The 19,281-nt window shown below is 44.2% G+C and overlaps 1 protein-coding gene across 1 annotated transcript in view; it reads left to right on the forward strand.

Moving 5' to 3' along the window:
* Window positions 1–386: 386 nt before the first annotated feature.
* GRK7 (G protein-coupled receptor kinase 7) overlaps window positions 387–19,281 on the forward strand; it is a gene marked incomplete at both ends in the record, with an annotated part of 33,109 nt that continues 14,214 nt past the window's right edge. Inside the window, 2 exons of the mRNA XM_084231390.1 lie at window positions 387–998; window positions 2,309–2,746. Coding sequence (XP_084087516.1) covers window positions 387–998; window positions 2,309–2,746 — 1,050 coding nt within the window. The remainder of the gene's footprint in view (window positions 999–2,308; window positions 2,747–19,281) is intronic.

A 19,281-nucleotide genomic window follows, 5' to 3' on the forward strand; every position in this document is an offset into this window, starting at 1 on the left:
TTATAATTTAAACAGTTTTTTAAAAATTCCTTTTTTTTTTTTTAATTTTCTATGTGTTTGGGGGAGCAGGAATGTGTGGAGAAAGACCCTGGTGGTGAACAAGTAGACCTGCAGGTGGCCCAGGCAGCTTTCCCTTTGGTGACCTTTGGTGTGCCCTTCCCTGGCTGGCTATACATAGCCAGCAAAGCTTCTTACAAGAGAAACCTCCTTCTGCCCCCTCCAACAATCTCACCCTTGGGCGAAGGGACTCCCTGCAAATCCCTGGGAAGTTACTGAATCTTAGAAGAGCATCAGCCAACTGGCCCTGAACCTGACCGCGTCCCTGTCGGGCTGCAGCCCTCCCATTCATCCTTTTCTTGCCCTGGGGTGTACCTCTGTGCTCAGGCATGGTTGACATGGGGGGCCTCGACAACCTGATCGCCAACACGGCCTACCTGCAAGCCCGACAGTCTTCAGACAGAGACAGCAGGGATCTGCAGCGCCGGTGCAGGGGCCTGAAGCTGCCTGGGCTGCAGTGCTGCGCCCAGCTCCGCCAGGCCCTACCCCAGGACTTCGACAGCCTGTGTGAGCAGCAGCCCATCGGCCGCCGCCTCTTCCGGGACTTCCTAGCAACTGTACCCACTTACGGAGAGGCCGTGGCCTTTCTTGAGGAGGTGCAGAGCTGGGAGCTGGCTGAGGAGGGCCTGGACAAAAGCAGTGTGCTGCAGGGGCTCATGGCCACCTGTGTGGCCACCCCAGCCCCGGGGCACCCACACACTTTCCTCAGCCCTGCTCTGGTCACCAAATGTCAAGCAGCCACCACTGAGGAAGAGCAAGTGGCCCTGGTGGCACTGGCCAAAACTGAGGCCATGGCCTTCTTGCAGGACCAGCCCTTCCAGGATTTCCTAGCCAGCCCCTTCTATGACAAGTTTCTGCAGTGGAAAGTGTTTGAGATGCAACCGGTGTCAGACAAGTACTTTACCGAGTTCCGGGTGTTGGGGAAAGGCGGCTTTGGAGAGGTAAGTGTCTCTGAACGGCCAGGTTGAGGGGTGAAGTATACACCATGAAAGAATTTTGTTTTGCCTCTTTCCCCTCTTAATCTCAAGGGAACTAATTTATGTAGAAATAATTTCAGTGCCAATGTTCATTCCTCCCTCCTGTCACAGTGAGAATTGAAATGAGGATGGCACAGCGGAGTAAGTGTGGGAGTCACTAAGCACTTTCATCGTGGGGTCTACACCGGGAACACACTGAGATGTTCTGGGAACTTTGGACTATGATAACAACATAGATGGGGGACCTCCCATTCCTCTTATTTGTGGTAATGGAGGAAATTTGAGAAAAACTTCAGATGTTTAAGAAAAAACTCTTCTTGACTGACGTTTTACACTACTGCTATGCCCAGGTCTTTGTTTCTCTAAGTAGAAAAAATATTTTTTGAGGTAAAAGTCACATAAAATTATCCATTAAGCATTTAAAGTGTCCATACTGTTTTGGAGGTTCGTCCACATTGCAATAGATACCAGCACTTCATTTCTTTTTATGACTGAATAATATTCTATTGTATGACTGTTCTATGTGTCATTTATCCGTTCATCTTTTGATGGACCCAGGGTGTTTCCACTTTTGACTATTGTGAATAGTGCAGCTATGAACAAACATTCATGTACAAGTATTTGTTTGAAGACCTGTTTTCTCATTCTCTTTTAAATGCTCAAGAGTGGAATTGCTGGGTCATATGGCAATTCTCTTTTAAACTTTTTGAGGAACCACCACATTCTTCCACATTTTACATTCCCACCCAGAAATGCATGAAGGTTTGAGATCTCCACTTCCTTGCCAACAATTTTCTTTTGTAATACTGCACCTTGTGAGAACAGAGTGGTACCTGGTTGTGATCCTAGCTTCTTCTTGAGAATCTTTCCTTCTTAGAACATCTCTTTTCTCAGAAGCTGTGTCTTTTAGGCCTCCTTGGTGGCCTAGGGGTTAAGTCTCAGCACTATCACTGCTATGGCATGAGTTTAAAGCCCAGGCAGGGAGCTAAACCACATATGGTGCAGCAGACCTCTCCTGTCTCAAATGCTGCTCCCCTCAGCAGTGTATTTCAGCAAATCCATCTGTTCTGCTCCCCACTCTGTCTCTGATGAATCCTGTCACTCCCTCCCTACACCTCTGTCCTATACCCCAATTCTTCTACTCAAAAAAAAAAGCCTGCATGTTTTTCCCCTTGCCTGATTTCTCCCCCTTTTACCCCCTTTATCATCCACTCTTCACCTCCTTTCCAGTGCATTCTACTTCAGTCTTCCTCTCCCTTTCTTTCTTTCCTAAGGTATGTGCCGTCCAAGTGAAAAACACTGGTAAGATGTATGCCTGTAAGAAATTGGACAAAAAACGACTGAAGAAGAAAAATGGTGAGAAAATGGCTCTCTCTGAAAAGGAAATCTTGGAGAAAATCAGCAGTCCGTTCATTGTCTCTCTGGCCTATGCCTTCGAAAGCAAATCCCATCTCTGCCTGGTCATGAGCTTGATGAATGGGGGTGACCTCAAGTTCCACATCTACCATGTGGGTGTGCGGGGCCTGACCATGAGCAGGGTGGTCTTCTACTCGGCCCAGATGACCTGCGGTGTGCTGCACCTCCACTCCCTTGGCATCGTCTACAGGGATCTGAAGCCGGAGAATGTGCTTCTGGATGATGTCGGCAACTGCAGGCTGTCTGATCTGGGGCTGGCTGTGCAGGTGCAGGAAGGCAAGCCCATCAACCAGAGGGTAAGTGACTCTATCTGCCTCAAGTGTGAGAGAAGGGAAGCGCTGTTCTATTCCCCGGGCGAACAGAGCCTTACATGCAATTCCTCTATGTTCTTTTTCCTAAAGCCCTTAAGTTGTCATCTTGCCTTCAGTGGAGTGGTGTAAGAGGATTACCTTAGTCGGTTATTTGGGGGCTAATTTGCTCTTCTCTCATTGGAGCCTTCTTTGTGAGCTGGAAATGGTCTGTGCTGAGCCACAGTCAAGGTCTAGGCAGCTTCCACTAATAACCATCTCCCAGGTGCCATGTTCCTGAGGCAGTAAAGCCTTAATTGGATAAGAAAAAGAAGTAAGCCTTAACACTTAGCATATTAAAGTAAATATCTCCTGTTGAATGTGGAATGGGAATTAATATTGGATAAAGCTGAAATTTCAAAAGAAAATATATAAAAAAATACAAAGGCAACTAATGTTAATTTGATTAATTTGTCCCCAAGTGACTTGTAGAGAATTCTTTTTTTTTTTAAAGTGAATTATTAAAGTAGGGAGGGAACTCAATGGATTATAGTGGAAGGTTATTTGTGCTTTGGTTGTGTGATTTGGTAATAATATCTGAAAGGGATCATGATTTTATACTTCTAAAACACAAAGTTATAAAGCAGAGTTACTTCAGTTAAAAAATTTTTAAAAATCATAATTTCTCAATTATGTTAAGTGAACAACACAAAAACTTTGGAACTCTGACAGTTCATTACTATGAGTTTCTGTACACAAAATTGAGAGCTTCCCCAGGAAGACAAAGGCCCAAGTCAGGTTCTTAAATATTCACATAAAACTTTATTTTTATACTGTTTTGAAACTTGCAAGGCAAAAAGAACAGTCAGAAAAGGAAGTGAGAAAATTCATGGCAAATTTGGGAACTGTAAGAATTTTAGACAGCTGTAATATAAAGGATGTTGACAAGATTTGTGGCAGGCAGATCATGTGAAGGCATGGAATACTTTCTTGTGGGGGACAAGGAGCCCTTGAAGGGTTTTAAGAATAGGACTGACATGAGTAAATTTGCGTTTTGAAGGTAGATGGGAGGCAGAGAAGCTAGTTAGTAGGCTAAGGAGTAGTCCAGTGTCATATGATGATGGTGGCCCATCACATCAAACAGCAGGATTGAAGAAGTAGGAGTAAATTAGAGCATTTGAAAGGAGATTTGATGGGACTTCAGGACAGCTGGGTATGAGGTTAAAGGAAAGAGAAGGTCTCTAGCTCCAGTGCCCTGAAGGAGGAACAGAAATTGGCAAGTGATTGTATTGTACATGAAGATCCTGAACAACAAACAGGTAGAGATGGTCAGTGGACTTTTAAACTTATGGTTCCAGTGCCATGGAGAAAGGTCTGGGTTACACAAAGGGAGTTGCAATCATCATGACTTGGGGAAGCAGCTGGTAGCATTGAGTCCCTTGGAAAGCTGTGTTAAGAAACATCAAGCTGGAGGCATGTGCCTTGAAGAGGTTAAAAAAGTAGAATGAGGGACAGGAGTGGCATAGTCATAGGGGTTGCATCAGCTAAGGGTTGATTTCAGCATCATATCATAGAAAACCCAAATTACAGTGGATCAAGACAAACATTTATTCCTGTTGAGTAGTGAGTAGTGTAAAAATAAGCAGTGGCCAGCAGTGGCCAGCAGTGGGGAGGATGGTCACGAGAAGTGAAACCAGGGAAGAAAATGGAGTGAAATAAATTTGGTGCTGAGGCCAAAAACAAGAGGGAGAGTATTGATTCTCTAGGAAAGAAAGAGGGTAACAGATGGGGCAGTAACCAAGGAAGAGGGGCGACCAGATGGAGGACTTCAGTAACACGATCTCCTAAGTGGGTGGACAAGTAGGTTGGGAAGGAGGCAGAGTGTTTACCTCCTTGGTACATCACTGTGGAGCAGGAGTCTTGTGAATCCATGCCTGTTTATGCATGGATTCATGCTGTTTAGGTTTTACATTGTCAACCATGCAGAATAAAAATGTTTCTCCTAAAGTGTCCCTTATGCTAATTAGTGATATAGCGCCACCTTGATGGTGGCTGAGGAGACATAGTGTCATCTCTCCTTTATTAATCCCTTCTCAGAGAAAATTTTTAAGGACATTTCTTCCTGTGCTGTTTAAGAGCAGGTGCCTATGTGTACCTGTTTTGGAACCTGTGGGAATCTTTCAGGAGTCTTGATATTGTCCACTCTAACAAATGTGTTTGGTAGAGAAGTTTATTGTTTAGAAACTTCTGGCCCTTTCGCCTTTCCTGAGTCCCTCTCATCCCCTGAGACCAAACTTCAGGGTTTAGACCAATTGCCCCAATTCAAAAAGTTTTATCAGTCCCCGGGCCTGCCACTATAACCCAGGGGACCAGCAGGAATAGTTGGGGGAGAGGGAGTAGAGTCAAAGAGCAAGATTGGAAGCCATGAAAAGAAAGACAATTGAAAGGAAAGCTTCTCTTGACTGCTTACCCCTCCACAAAGCTAAAGAATTCCCTACTTATTGTAGCTACCACATAAAAAATTGGGTTCAAAAGTGGATTTAAGGTTAATATATTCACAGTATTTCATAGAAGAAATGAAAAATGACATATTCACAGGACTTCTGTAACCCCTAACATTCATTTCTGGTGTCAAGACACAGGCACACCTCACAAATTTTGCAGGTTTGTTTCCAGACCACCCCAGCAAAGCAGTGCCACAAGAAAATGAATTTTTTGGTCTCCTGGTGTGTATGTTTATATTGTACTGTAGTCTATTAAGTATAATAAGTGTGATAGCATTATGTGAAGGAAAAAAATGTATTTACCTTAATTTAAAAATACCCTATTGCTAAAAAAAAAAAATGCCAACCATCGTCTGAGGCTTCAATAAGTCATAATCTTTTTGCTGGTGGAGGGTCTTGCCTCAGTGGTGATAATAGCTGAGTAGTCAGGCTGGTAGTTGCTGAAAGTTGGGAAGGATGTGGCAATTTCTTAAAATAAAGACAGTGATGAAGTTTGCCAAGTCCACTGGTTCTTTCTTTTACTACAGATTTCTCTAAAGCATGTGATGGTGTTTGATAGTATTTTAGCCACAGTAAAGATTCAGTATTAGAGTGAAATTTCTCCACCCTTGCTCTAATCAATTAAATTTATGTAATATCCTAATCCCTTGTTGTCATTTCCACAATGCTCACAGCATATTCACCGGGAGTAGATTCCATGTCGAAAAACCACTTTCTTTACTCATCCATAAGGAACAATTCCTCATTTGTTAAAATTTTTGATGAGATTACAGCAATTCAGTTACCTCTATAGGCTGCACTTCTAAATTCTAGTTGTCTTGCTGTTTCCAGCAGCTCTGCAATTACTCCCTCACTGAAGTCCTGAACCCCTCAAAGTCATCCAGGAGGGTGGAATCAACTTCTTCCAAACTGTTGTTAATGATGATACTTTGACTTCCTCTCATGAATCAGAAAAGTCCTTATGGGCTTCTAGAATGGTGAATCCTTTCCAGAAGGGTTTCAATAGACTTTGCCCAGGTCCATAGGAAGGATCACTACCTATGGCAGCTACGTCTAACAAAAAAACGCATTTCTTAAATAAGTCTTCAAAATTGAAATTATTTCCTGATTTTTGTGCTGCAGGATGGCAGTTGGATTAGCAGGCAGGAAAACGACATTCATCTCCTCACACATCTCCATCAGAGCTCTTGAGTGAACAAGTGCATTTTCAATGAGCAGTAATATTTTGAAAGGAATCTTGTTTTATGAATGGATTGTCTCAACAATGGGCTTAAGCTGTTCAGCAAACCATGTGGTAGACAACTGTACTCCCATTCAGGCTTTGTTTTCCCTTTTAAAGAGTACAGGCAGAGAAGATTAGCATAGCTCTCAAGGGACCTAGGATTTCCAGAGTGTACATAAGTATTGGACTCAACTTAAAGTCACAAGCTGCATTAGCCCCTCACAAGAGAGTCAGCCTGCCCTTTGAGGTTTTAAAGTCAAACACTAACATCTCCTCCTTAGCTATGAAAGTCCTAGATGGCATCTTCTTCTATTATGAAGTTGTTTGGTCTACACTGAGAATGATAGTTCAGTGTAGCCACCTTCACCATCATAATACTAGATCTTCTGGAAATCTTGCTGTAGCTTCTCCACCAGCATTTGCTGCTTCACCTTGAACTTTTATGTTATGGAGATGACTTCTTTTCTCAAACTTCATGAACCAATCTCTGCTAGCTTCAAACTTTTCTTCTACGGCTTCCTCATCTCTCTCAGCTTTCATGTAGTTGAAGAAAATTGGGGTCTTGCTCTGGTTCAGATTTTAAGGGAATGTTGTAGCTGCTTTGATCTTCTCTCCAGACCACTAAGACTGTCTCCATATCAGCAATAATGCTGCTTCATTTTCTTAACACTCCTGTGTTCATTGGAATAGTATATCTAAGTTCCTTCTAGAACTTTTTCTTTGCTAACTTTTTGGGATGAGAAGTCTAGCTTTCATTTTATCTCAGCCTCTGACACACATTCTTCACTAAACTAAGTCATTTTTTTTATTTTATATATTTTTACATCATTTTTCATTGTTATACAATGTATATGCATTTTCATCTTGGTTATAGTCCCCATAAAATTCCCACCACCCGTGTTTTGATGCTACTCCCTTTTCTACCCCCACCCCTTGCAGTGTGTCTCTGGTTTATAGTTGCCTATTGATTTTGATTTTTACTTTATTATAATTAATCTTTTTCCTGATCCCTTATTTGGGTTTTCTAAATTCCTGCTGTGAGTGAGACCATCCAGTATGTTTCTTTTTCTTTCTGGCTTATTTCACTGAGCATGATCCCTTCCAGCTCCATCCATGTTGCTGCAAATGGCATGAGTTTATCTTTTTTGATTGCTGAGTAATATTCCATTGTGTGTATGTACCACATCTTCTTGATCCAGTCATCTATTTTTGGGCATTTGGGTTGTTTCCATAGCTTAGCTATTGTAAATAGTGCTGCAATAAACATTGGGGTGCAGGTGTCCTTTTGAATTAATGTTTTTGTGTCCTTTGGGTAGATACCTAGTTGTGGAATTGCTGGATCAGATGGAAGCTCCATTTTTAGCAGATTGAGGAACCTCCACACAGCTTTCCGTAGTGGTTGGACCAATTTGCACTCCCACCAGCAGTGCAGGAGAGTTCCTTCTTCTCCACATCCTCCCCAACATTTCTTGTTGTTAGTTTTTTTTAAGATGTGCCATTCTCACTGGTGTGAGATGGTATCTCATTATAGTTTTGATTTGCATTTCCCTGATTACAAGTGATGTTGAACATTTTTTCATACACCTGTTGGCCATTTGCATTTCCTCTTTGGAGAAGTTTCTTTTTAGCTCTTCTGCCCATTTTTTTTTTTTAAGATTGTTATTTATTTATACAAGCACTGACTACAGTCAGAAGCATGGGAGGGTGAGAGAATTCACCAGAGCCAGAGTGGAGAGCAGGACAGGCAGACTGACGAAGTACACTGCTGAGGGGAGCAGCGGGCACGGCAGGAGAGTTCTGCGCACCATGTGGGACCCTTGCCGGGGGGCTTGGGATCAAACCAGCGCTGCAGAGGCTGCGGGCAGCTTTTCAGCCCAGAGTTCAACTGCTGCGCCACCAGGGGAGGCCCTCTTCTGCCCATTTTTTGACTGGGTTATTTACTTTGCTTTTGTTGAGTCACCTCAGCTCTTTGTAGATTTTTATGATCAATCCTTTATCATTAGTGTTGTGTGCAAAAATTTTCTCCCAATCAGTGGGGTGTAACACTAAGTCATTTCTAACTTTTGATTTAAAGTGAGAAAGGGGCAACTCTACCTTTCACTTAGAGACCACTGAGGCATTACTAATTGGCCTAATTTAAATATTGCCTTATCTCAAGGGATAGAGAGATTCTTGGAGAGGGAGAGAGACAGGGGATTTGCTAATCGGTGTCAGAAATTATTTCTTGATAATAACAGCTATTAACTGTTCCCCAAACAATTACAACAGCAACATGAATGGTCACTAATCACAGATTATCATAAAATAGTGAAAAAGTCTGGAATATTATAAGAATTACCAAAACATGACACAAAAACACAAAGTATGTGGTGCTGGGGAAATGACACCAAAAGACTTGCTCGACATGGGGTTATCACAAATTTTCAATTTGTAAAAAACAAAATATCTGCAAATCACAATAAAGCAGGTGCAGCAAAACAAGGTATGCCTCCAAAGAATTACAGCGAACTTTCTGAAGACGTTAAAAAGGAAACCCGGCTGATCATGAGTTTGCTATCGGCAATGACTTTGTGCAGTCCTTCCAAAGGAGACACAGCAACATGGCTTTGTAGACTTGGCTTGATTCTTATTCAGCTACTCATCAAATCTTGTGTAAGTTAGGATTGCTTTCTGTTGCACATAACAGAAAACTAGATTTTGATAAGGATTCAGCAGCTCCACAATTTTAGGGCCAAAATTCTCTTGACCTCTTCCTCCTGTGACAAAAAGATTTTGCAACTCTAAACATCAAGTCTGCATCACAGGAGAAAAGAAAGTGGGGAAAAGGAGCAATGTCAACAGACTCTGCTTCCTCCCCATTGGCCAGGACCATGGAGCATGTTCACCTCTAGCTGCAAAAGAATGAAAAATAGAAATTTTCATTTCTAGCCTCTGTTTTAGGGGATGGTAAAGGAAAAGGGGAGTGAGATTTGGTACTGGGAATGCCCACAGAACTATCACACCAGCTCCCAGGAAAAGAGGAATATTGATAAGGACTAGGAAATCTGATTCAGCTTCTTAACTCATGCAAGCATTAAAAATAGGAAATAAGACCTCCTTGATGGTGCAAGGAGTTAAGACACAACCTATGAAGCTATCTGCAGCCACTGCAACATGAGTTTGATCCCCTGCCAGGGAACAACCCACATGGCACAGCAGACCTCTTCTCTCTCTCCTGTTGCTCCCCTTAGAAGTGTATTTCAGTCACTCTTCCTGTTCTGTTCCCCAGTTCGTCTCTGGAATCCTCTCACCCCCCACAACTCTGACCTGTACCTAGTTCTTGTAAGTATAAATAAATAAATCTTTAAAAAAACAACTAGGAAATAATTATTTCAATGGGATGGTAGGCAGAATTCTAAGATAATTCCAATGACCCTTTCTCCTGTATTTGGGGACATATGTGAATATGATGAGAGGTCACTCCTCTACTTATATGACTTTATAGAGCAAAAGGATTTTTAAGATAAGGTTATTATGCAGTAATTAACTTTGAGTTAATCAAAAGAGAAATTATCCAGATGGACCTAACTGAATCACAAGAGTGATGGGTATATGGGTTAGAGATCACAGATGAATAAGTTTAGCGAGAAAGGTCTGTAGAAGGCTGAGATAAAATGAAAGTTAGACTTCTCATACCAAAGCATAAGACGGCTTCAACACATCTTCACTGTTTTGTGGATAGAGGAAGTCATGTGATAAGGATTGTGGGTGGTCTCTAGGAACTGAGAACTCCCAGTGGCAGATAGCCAGCAAACAAGTGGGCACCTCAGTCCTACAACCACAATGATCTAAGTTCTGCCATAACCATATGAATTTGGAAGAGGATCCTGAACTTCAAATGAGAATGCAGTTTGGCAGAATTCTTGACTTTAGTCGTTTGAGCTCCTGACCACAGAACCCACCATGAGAGTTTATCCAAGAGGATTATTTTAAACTACTAAATTTGTAGCAATTTTTTGCATTGCAATAAAACACTCATACAAATTGCTAATTATTAATGAAGGAAGGTAGCTGGGGAAAGATTTTTTGCATCAAAAATTAATGGGAAAGCAACAAAGTGCTGGATATTGTTAGAAGGACAATGTTTTCCTTTTCGACAGGATTCAAAACACCTACCACCTTTTATAATAGAAATTGAGAATTCATGCTTCTTCCAAGTAGGTAACACTTCTCAAGGTATGAGCTGGAGTATCACAAGCCCTTTCAAACTACTGGGGAAACACTAGGTGAAGATTGCTCTATAGACAATAGGGAGCCACTGAAGGTTTATCAACAGAAAAGTGGCATGACCAGAGTGATTTTTGGGATGATGACTCTGACACTATTAAGATGAATTGAAGGATAAAGCTACTGAGATTGAGGAGGATTGGGGACAAACAAAGAACTATTGAAATGAGCCACACATGAGGCAATGAGACTTGAGATAGGCCTTGAACAGTGTTATGTGCTGAGTTCATCCCCTAATCTCTCACTTAGGCTTCAGCAAGACCCAGATCTGTACTTACTTAAAATGTGACTGTCCTCAGTGAAGGAATGAGGCGGGCACAGAATCACTCCTGGACTGTGGTGACTGAGGACAACACCCCAGAGGAAGAAAGACAAGGGCACCTCAGCCCAGATTTAGAAAGTCTGAGGCAGACATGTGAGGAGAGGCAGAACACTGGTCTGGGAGATGGAAAACCTGGATTGCTGTCCCCCAATATCGCTGGTTTACTGCCTCTCAGACTGACCTCAGAACATATTTAATCTCTGAGATTTTATGAGTCTATGAGATCGTCTTTGAATTATTAGGAGGAAAAGACTTGTAAATGCAAAAGATTAACATGGAATAAATTACTATGATTTGCTTGACTAACAGTCAGAGTTTTTATGGGGAAAAAAGAATGTTACTTAAGAAAGTGAAACTAAGGGTTCACACAATAAAAAGTCCAGGTGTTTGAAGAGCCCCAACTCTGCCTTCCTCAGCAGAGAATGGCCACATTCTCAGGGTTCTGGCATGGAGGCTCCCTGCACCTCCACACATACCCTGCCACTGATACTTACCCCTCTCTCTTTGTGGAAACTTCTTTATAAATAGTTCCTTCATAATTCCTGGGGAAAACTCTTAGTGGACAACTCTGGTCATGTGCACAACTACAGCCAGTGCCATTGGTCACGGCATTGTCCTTTGTGGGATCATGGGGAGGATCGACCCCACCTAAATCTCAGGACTGAGAGGAATGTGTTCTCCAGAGGAACACAGGGTAGGAAAAGATATTAAGCCAAAATAGTGGATGCCCCTAGTACCCGCTGTGACCTCAATGGTTTGGAAAATTCAGAAGATTTTTAGGCCCTTAATCAAGGGATGGTGGATCTAGAACCTTTACAAAAAGATTCTGTAAAGTAAGGACTATTATTAATTCCATTTTGTATATAGAGAAATTGAGACTCAGAGGTTAAGTCACCCATCCAAAGTCACCTTGCTAGTATGTAGTAGGAATCCAGGCTCATCAGATTCAAGAGCACTTACACTTTCAGCTCCACCTTGTTGTGGTCACAAGGGGAGGAGAATGTCACCTTTGGTTTTTAATGTTATATAAGGCTCTCCACTAGGTAAAACTCAGATTTAGTGCATGTGATGGTATTAGCGTATCTTTCTCAGTCTGGTTTGATATGAACACCAGCCACAAGCCTGGTTGAACCTCTGACAGAGTTAAGACTTCAAAAAATAAGTACACGCCACCCCCCCCGCCCACACACACACACACACAACTACACAGGGGTTAATGTGGCTAATATCTCAGAGCTAGGACCCCACATAGACATGAGGTGATTAAATGTGGTCCCAGCTACTGTTCACATTCACTTATAAAAACGTGGTCAATGAGATGACAAGCAGACAAACACTTCCGCTTGTTCTTGGCTAATATCAACATGCACCAAATAAAACCAACTCATCACTTTTTAAAGACTCTGGGAAAATATTATAGTAAAATCTGACAATGGGGTTCATATCAGGACGTCTCAAATTCAGCATTTTATGTGAAAACAGTGACCTTCAGATTTATGTACCATCAATCCTTAAAACTTGCTATATTTTTAGAACGGAAATGAGGTTGTCAACAGTGACCATAGGTTTGTGATATGTTTGGTCATCTTGTCTGCCTTGAAGCTTCTGGCCAACTCCTCCCATTCAGAGGGACAATGGATGACAGAGGTTGGGCATTGAGCCTTTATTGTACTGAATGTAACCTAGAGACATACCAAATAAGTGATGTTTAAAAGATCTCTGAAAGTATTTCATTGGAAGTTAACACCTATATATATCTCACACATCTTGACCCTTTCCCCAGTTTTTGAGAAAAAAAAATTAATTTTTGAGAAATTAGTTCTGAGAACAAATTTAAAAGCTATTCTGGTTACTTTCTGGTCTTACATTGGTCTCCCCTAAAATTATTACCACTATCACTGATTAGATTTAGTTCTTAGTAACTTTTCACCATTACAAAGCTTTCAAGTTTATTTTCAAAATATTTACCACTACTGAGGACATTCAAAAATATTCATACAGTCTTGGCATTGTTTTTAACATCCCTTTAATCAAAAAGTATTTATTCATTCAACATGTTTATTGGCTTTTCACATGCTGACTATGCTAAAGCTGAGAAATAGAATGATGGACAAAAATGGGCATCATTTCTACCCTCATGGAGTTTACAGTCTAGTGGGGATGACAGTACTTACTTAATAAGAATGTAAAATTTCAGTTATGAGAAAAGCTGTGAAGACATGGTACATAAGGCTCTCTAAGGAAGATTTGACTTCACATGTGAGGATCGCATGTCTTTCACAGGGGAAATACAACTTATTTAATATCAGAAAGACAGACAGGAATTCACTCAGCAAAATAGCTGGGGTATTGCCTTAGGCTGGGTTCCCAGAAAACAGACTGAAACAGATTTACATGTGGAAGATTTCCGAGGAGCACTCTCAAGAGCTACATGCATGAAGAAGGCAGGGTTGGCCAGAAGGAGCCACTGACTCACAAGGCGGTGAAACTAAGACCTCAGGCGATCCTTCAGGCAGTTCTGGAGCTGGGCTGGCCCTCAGAGTTGCCCAAATGAAGGGGGCAGTTTGAGCAAGGCATTTCCCTGCAGCAGAGTCATCAGTCAATGTTGCCAGCCAAAGCTGGTTACATAATTCTTGGGGCTCATTGCAAAATGAAATGTGGGGTCTCTTATTCAAACATCAAACAAAAGCTTCCTCCTTTCTTCTATGCTCAAGTCAAGGTGTTTTGTTTTTTGTTTGTTATTAATGTTGTGCCCCTTTACCCTCAGAGTTAGTGGAGCCCCTCAAAGACACCCAGGGCCCCACTCCACCACAGGACCTGAGGAAGAGTGTGCCTGACCCCTACCCTGTCTGCACCGGGGTAGAGCAGATATATGGAGTAGGGGGCAGGGTGGGTGGACAGACAAGCACCCATCTCTGGGAGGCAGGAAGGTGGCCAGAGACGGGACTGTGACTGACCCTGGGCTCAAAGCCCCTGGCACATGTTCATCGCTTCACTGGACTTAACTGACAAAGCACAAAGTTTGGCATTTGTCAAGACAGCCTGCACACAGCATTAAATGCCAGCACCGGCTGCACTGAGCACAGGGCTCTGTTCAACTGCCTTGGAGGTCAGCCTGGTCCTAGCAGCTGGGGAGTGAAGGCCAGAACCCCGAGAAGTGTCTGGGCTGAGTACCCCACAGCCACTGCAGGGCAGGGTGTTTCAGACAGTGGGAAGCGCCAGTGCAAAGCACCTGCTGCTGTGGGGAAATGAAGAGAAGCCAGCATATGAAAGCTCAAAGCCAGAGGAAATGTAGTTCACATGAAGCCAGAGAGGTGGGAGGGGTCAGGCCAAACCCAGATGACAGACCATAAGAAGGACTTTGAACAGATTTTACCAAGGGGGCAATATGCTTAGGTTTCTGTTTTGAAAAACTTTCTCCCTCTGAAGTGAGCACAGGTCAGGTGGATGATGGTCATTTGTCATCTGGGTGAGAGGTGGTGGCAGCTCAGCCCACGGAACAAGCAGGGGAGCCAGAGAGCGCACACTGGATGAATTGAGACTTCAGAATGACTTGGGCCCACACATGGTTTGGGTAAGGGAGAGAAAGGTGTCTGGAGTGACTTATTAGTGAGGTTTCTCAGGAACAGACTTGGACTTGAGTTCGACAGGAAACTGGGCAAATAAATGCCTGCCTTCCTGAAGCCCCAGGACAGGGAAGAGACCAACACGGTAAAAGGGCAGTGAGAACATAGTGAGAGCAGGGTTGTGGAGTTGGATGCATAGGCAGGGCACCCAGTCCACCGGGTCAGGGGGTCAGGAAGCGCTTCCAGTAGGAGATGGCAGCCAAATGAACTCACAAGGCAAATAGAAGGTAGCCCGGGGAAGAGGAGAGGGAGTAGGCCATCAAAAGGATCAGCATTAGTCAATGATCTCCACTGAGGGTGAATTTGCCACTCCCAAAGCCACTCAGGAATGTCTGCTAGTGTCTGGAGACATTTTGGTTGTCATGGATGGGGAAGCACTACTGGCACCTGTCGGGTAGGAGTCAGGGATGTTACTAAACATCTTACAATGCACAGCACAACCCTCTCACCACAAAGAATGATCTGGCCTATGTGTCCCTAACGCTGCAGTTGACAAACCCTAGCCTAGAGCAAGAGACCTAGGGCCTCAGTCATAGAATGGGAGGCTCTGTGGCTGTCTGGAGTGTGGGGTCATGGGATGGGTAGTGACAGAGGTGCAGCTGGAGAGTTTAGCGGATGTCAGGCCTTAGGGGACTGGAGGAGAAAGACGAGGGCATTTGAATCTGATGCTAAGAACACTGGGACCATTGATGGCCTTGAGGCAGGGAAGGGACCAAGTCAGCATTAGAAGGATGGCCAGAAAGAGGAGTTGAGATGAGGGTAAAAGGGGAGAGAAGCAGAGGATCTGGGAACTGGGCAACCCAGGGACCAGAAGGTTGCTGCCTATATCAACCTTTTGTTGTGTGTCAAGCTATCTGACATCTCATGTTGGAAGATCCAAGTTTCTGTTCAGATTAAGTGCCACTAATAAAATATGTCCTTTGGGGAATCCACGAAATGGAAGGAGCTCATGTGACAATCCTGCTTCTGCTTCTGCATAGGTTCACCCCTGGCTTGGAGTGTTGGCCATGGGGACAGTGAGGACCGAGGACAACCTGCACTCATTGCATCAAGCCATGTGGCTACCTTCTTCTGATTGGCACATATATCCACATAAGCTGGTCCTAGACCTGTACTTGACCCCAAACAAGTCATGTTTCATCTCTGAGCCTTGTTAATACCGCCTGGCTCTTAAGATTGATGAGAAGGTTAAGAAACAAGGTAGAAAAATGACTTTTTTTTAAGCAGACAATCACTTGGTTTGCTCTCCAGAAGTGGTTGCTGATAGTTATTATATCGGAAGCTGAGCACCAGCCCTCCCCACTGTTGCTTGGCTTCCGCCTCACCTGACAAGCATAATGGCTGAGCCATGAGCCTTGTGGCTGCACTCTGTGCTCTAAAGAGGCACCAGAAACCCAAGGCTGCAGCCAGTGGGCAGTGGGCGAGGGCATAACTAGCTTCTGGGCTGAGTCAAATAGCCACGTGCAATTGTCTTGTTTCCTCACAGTCACAAGGAGCTACATTTGTGGTCTTATTCCCAGCATCTTGGAGGCATTATGGAAAAAAAGGCCTTAAAGGGCTACAGATAGATTCAGAGGGTCATGAAAGCACTGAGGAGCACACCCCAGTGAAAGAGTCACAGCTATTGCTCTTTGACCAGGTGCCAGGCCCATCTTTCAATCTGATGTAGTCTTAGTGGCTTCTGAGTTTTTCTTTTTGTGTAGCCGCCTATGAGACAGCCAGTGCTAGGTTCACACCTATTGAGTTATATGCCAGGCTTTTGAGAGCCACTCAGTGTGTCTAACACTTGAATCTTTATGGGTCCTATGAGGTAAGAGCTGTGAGACTCAGAAAGGCTGAGTAACTGGCAGGAAGGCAGCCAGTTAATAATTGGTAAAACTGAGATCTGTCCCCCAGCAAAATGACCAGACTGTATAGCTGCAGAATGCATTATTGCCAGAATCTCTCTTTTGAATCCCCTGTGGGGCTCTCTGAAACAGGTGTCCTCCCAGGGATGTCAGGGAGAGCAGGAAGCCACTCTGGTGAAGCTCACTCTCCCTGCCCAGGAAGTGGCTGGCAGAACGAGATAGGTTAGGCAGCAAAAGCAGGCCCTGGTGCGGCCAAGCACTGTAGTTGGGGAGGTTGCAGCCTGGGGCCCAGCACATGGGCGGAGCCTCTGGAGCTAAGTCCCCTGGGGTCTCAGGCTGCATTCCTCCGAGGTCTGCAAAGGCCACCACTTAAAGGCGCAGAGAAGCAGCTGGGAATGAGAACAAAGCGGCCAGGCCCCCCTCGGAGGAAGGAAGGAGCGAGCCCCAGGAAACAGCTGATAGCGCTAAGCTCAGCTTGTTTTTTTCCTCTGCTCAACAGTTCTCCTGCCACGGCAAACAAAAGATGTACATTCTGATTCCCTCTTCTGTTTGGATTGTGCTGTCGAGTGGATCTGGTTTGTGATGAGCCAGAGGGAAGAGGCATCCGCGGGCGGTTTCTTGCTCTGCTGGCCAGTGTGTTGGGCCTCTGCCACCAGGAAACGAACAGAGTTTCCTTTTCTACTTCTTTTTCTCCCACCGGGCTCTTCAAGTCCAACCTAGCCTGGCCACACCAAGAGCAGACAAGACGCATATCTTTTAATGATAGAACTTAACGTTGCCAACTTTTCAGAGTCAATAGGTGCTGGATATTTACCAGTGACCTTGACCTAGAAGGACCTGCAGGCGCATGCCACACACTCTTTCTTGTGGACATGTGGAACTATTAAGATGTGAGCTGTGCCTGCTCAGCTCACTGAAAGGCCCTTCCCTGTTCTCATCACTGCCAAGGTCACGGTTCACTGCCCTTCAGAGACACATGGGAGTTCTCAGAGTGCAGGATCCCTCAGCCTGGGCTCTGTCACGTGGCCCCACAAGGATAGGAGTGAGTGACAACTATAGGGTAGAGGAAGCCAGAATCTAACAGCTAGTGCAGTGCAGTGCAGTATCTGCACAGGGCCCCACAGATTGGCTCTGATCCTGCTCCCACTTAAGTGTGTCTACTTTCTTCAATGTCTACACAGCTATAGGTGACAGGTGGCTCTGAGCCTACAGTGACTAATAAGTTTCATGTACTGACTTTGGGTCATGGACTCTTGCTGCCTCCAGGGGGTGTGTGAGGGGTGGGGGAGTCAGGGAGGAGTGCAACCACTGCCTAGCTTCCTAAACCCTGTGAGGTCTGATGCTGGATGCCCTGCCCTGCTGGGTATACTTGTTTTGCCCGACCAGATGTTGACTATGCGGGTCTGCCAAAGGGCACTATAAAGCCAAAAGCAAACAAAATGAAGGAAAAAAAAAAACCTCCACTAAGAGTTCCGCGGCTGACGGCTGGGTGTTCCCTAAAGCCCCGAGGATGGCAGTGTTGGAGGTTCTGGTCACAGGAACTGAAAGTGACTGTTTTGATGGCCCCCGAGACTGATGTTCCAGGGCCCTTTGTGACCGCAGGAGTTACTGTGCCCTCGAGAGGTCAGCGTGGCCCGACCCTGCCTTATGCTGCTTGGCCGGCTCTCTCCTCCCACCCCGCTCTGAGGAGGCAGTTCATATGCAGAAGACAAATGGCATAAAGGGCAGGCAATTAATTTTTTCAGCTGGAGGCTGCAATGGAATTTGGGCGCTCCGACTCTGGCGTGCACTTTTAATTCCATTCTTCTCCTCTGTGAAATACCTCCACTCTTCAAGGAGGTTGTGGCCTTCAAAATTCCATCACTGACATTTTCTGTCTTTAGGGCCAAGAGGTAAAGTCAGTCCTGAAAATTATTTGGACTGAATCTAAGGCTGCCGTGCATGCTGTCTCCTGCTCTTTCCACTGCACCAAAGGGCTATAATGTTGTAAATAAATTCTTCATTTATTTCTGTGGGGAGGGAACAAGGTGGTCCCAGAGCATGGTGCAGGATCTGGTCACCACCTCCCAGCAGCCTCTGTGGGCAAAACAGCCCAAACAGCCCAGTGAGAAGCAATACATGGAGAACTTCTTGGGACAGGAAGGGGAGCCGTAGAACCAAGAATGGACCAAGACAAGAACTTAGTTCTTGGCGGATGGGGAGAAAGAAGGAGGGAATTTAGTCCTGAAGGGAACTTAGAGGATAAGAAAAAGCCACTTCACCTACTTCCATAGATGCAGTGTAATGTAGTATTCAATGCACAGGTTTGTAGGTGAATGTGGAATGGGTAACCTGGAGCAAGATTTTAACCTCTCTGTGGTTCAGTTTTCAATTTGCCAAAATGGGGGATAATAAAATCTCTGTCACATGGGGTTATTGGCAAGATTAAACAAGAAATTCACATATAACACTTAAGAAAAAGTTTAGCATGTAATAATCAATAAGTATTGTCCATTGTTATTTTCAACTTTTCTCCCAGCATAACATAAAATCCTCTGCTCAAGACAAAGCATGTTCTCCACCCCTTCCCTCTTTTACTGAGCTACTGATATTTATCCAGTGTCCTGATTAGTGATTTTGTTATAGGACAGGGAGAGGGGCAGCCCAAACCCCGCAAACCTGCCTATTCTAAATGGGTTCTGCCATCCGCCGCATCAACACAAAACACATGAGACTTTAATGGGAAGGAACTTTAATAAAACTAGGAAACAATACAGG

The sequence above is a fragment of the Talpa europaea genome (assembly GCF_964194135.1).
Source record: "Talpa europaea genome assembly, chromosome: 4".
NCBI lineage: Eukaryota > Metazoa > Chordata > Mammalia > Eulipotyphla > Talpidae > Talpa > Talpa europaea.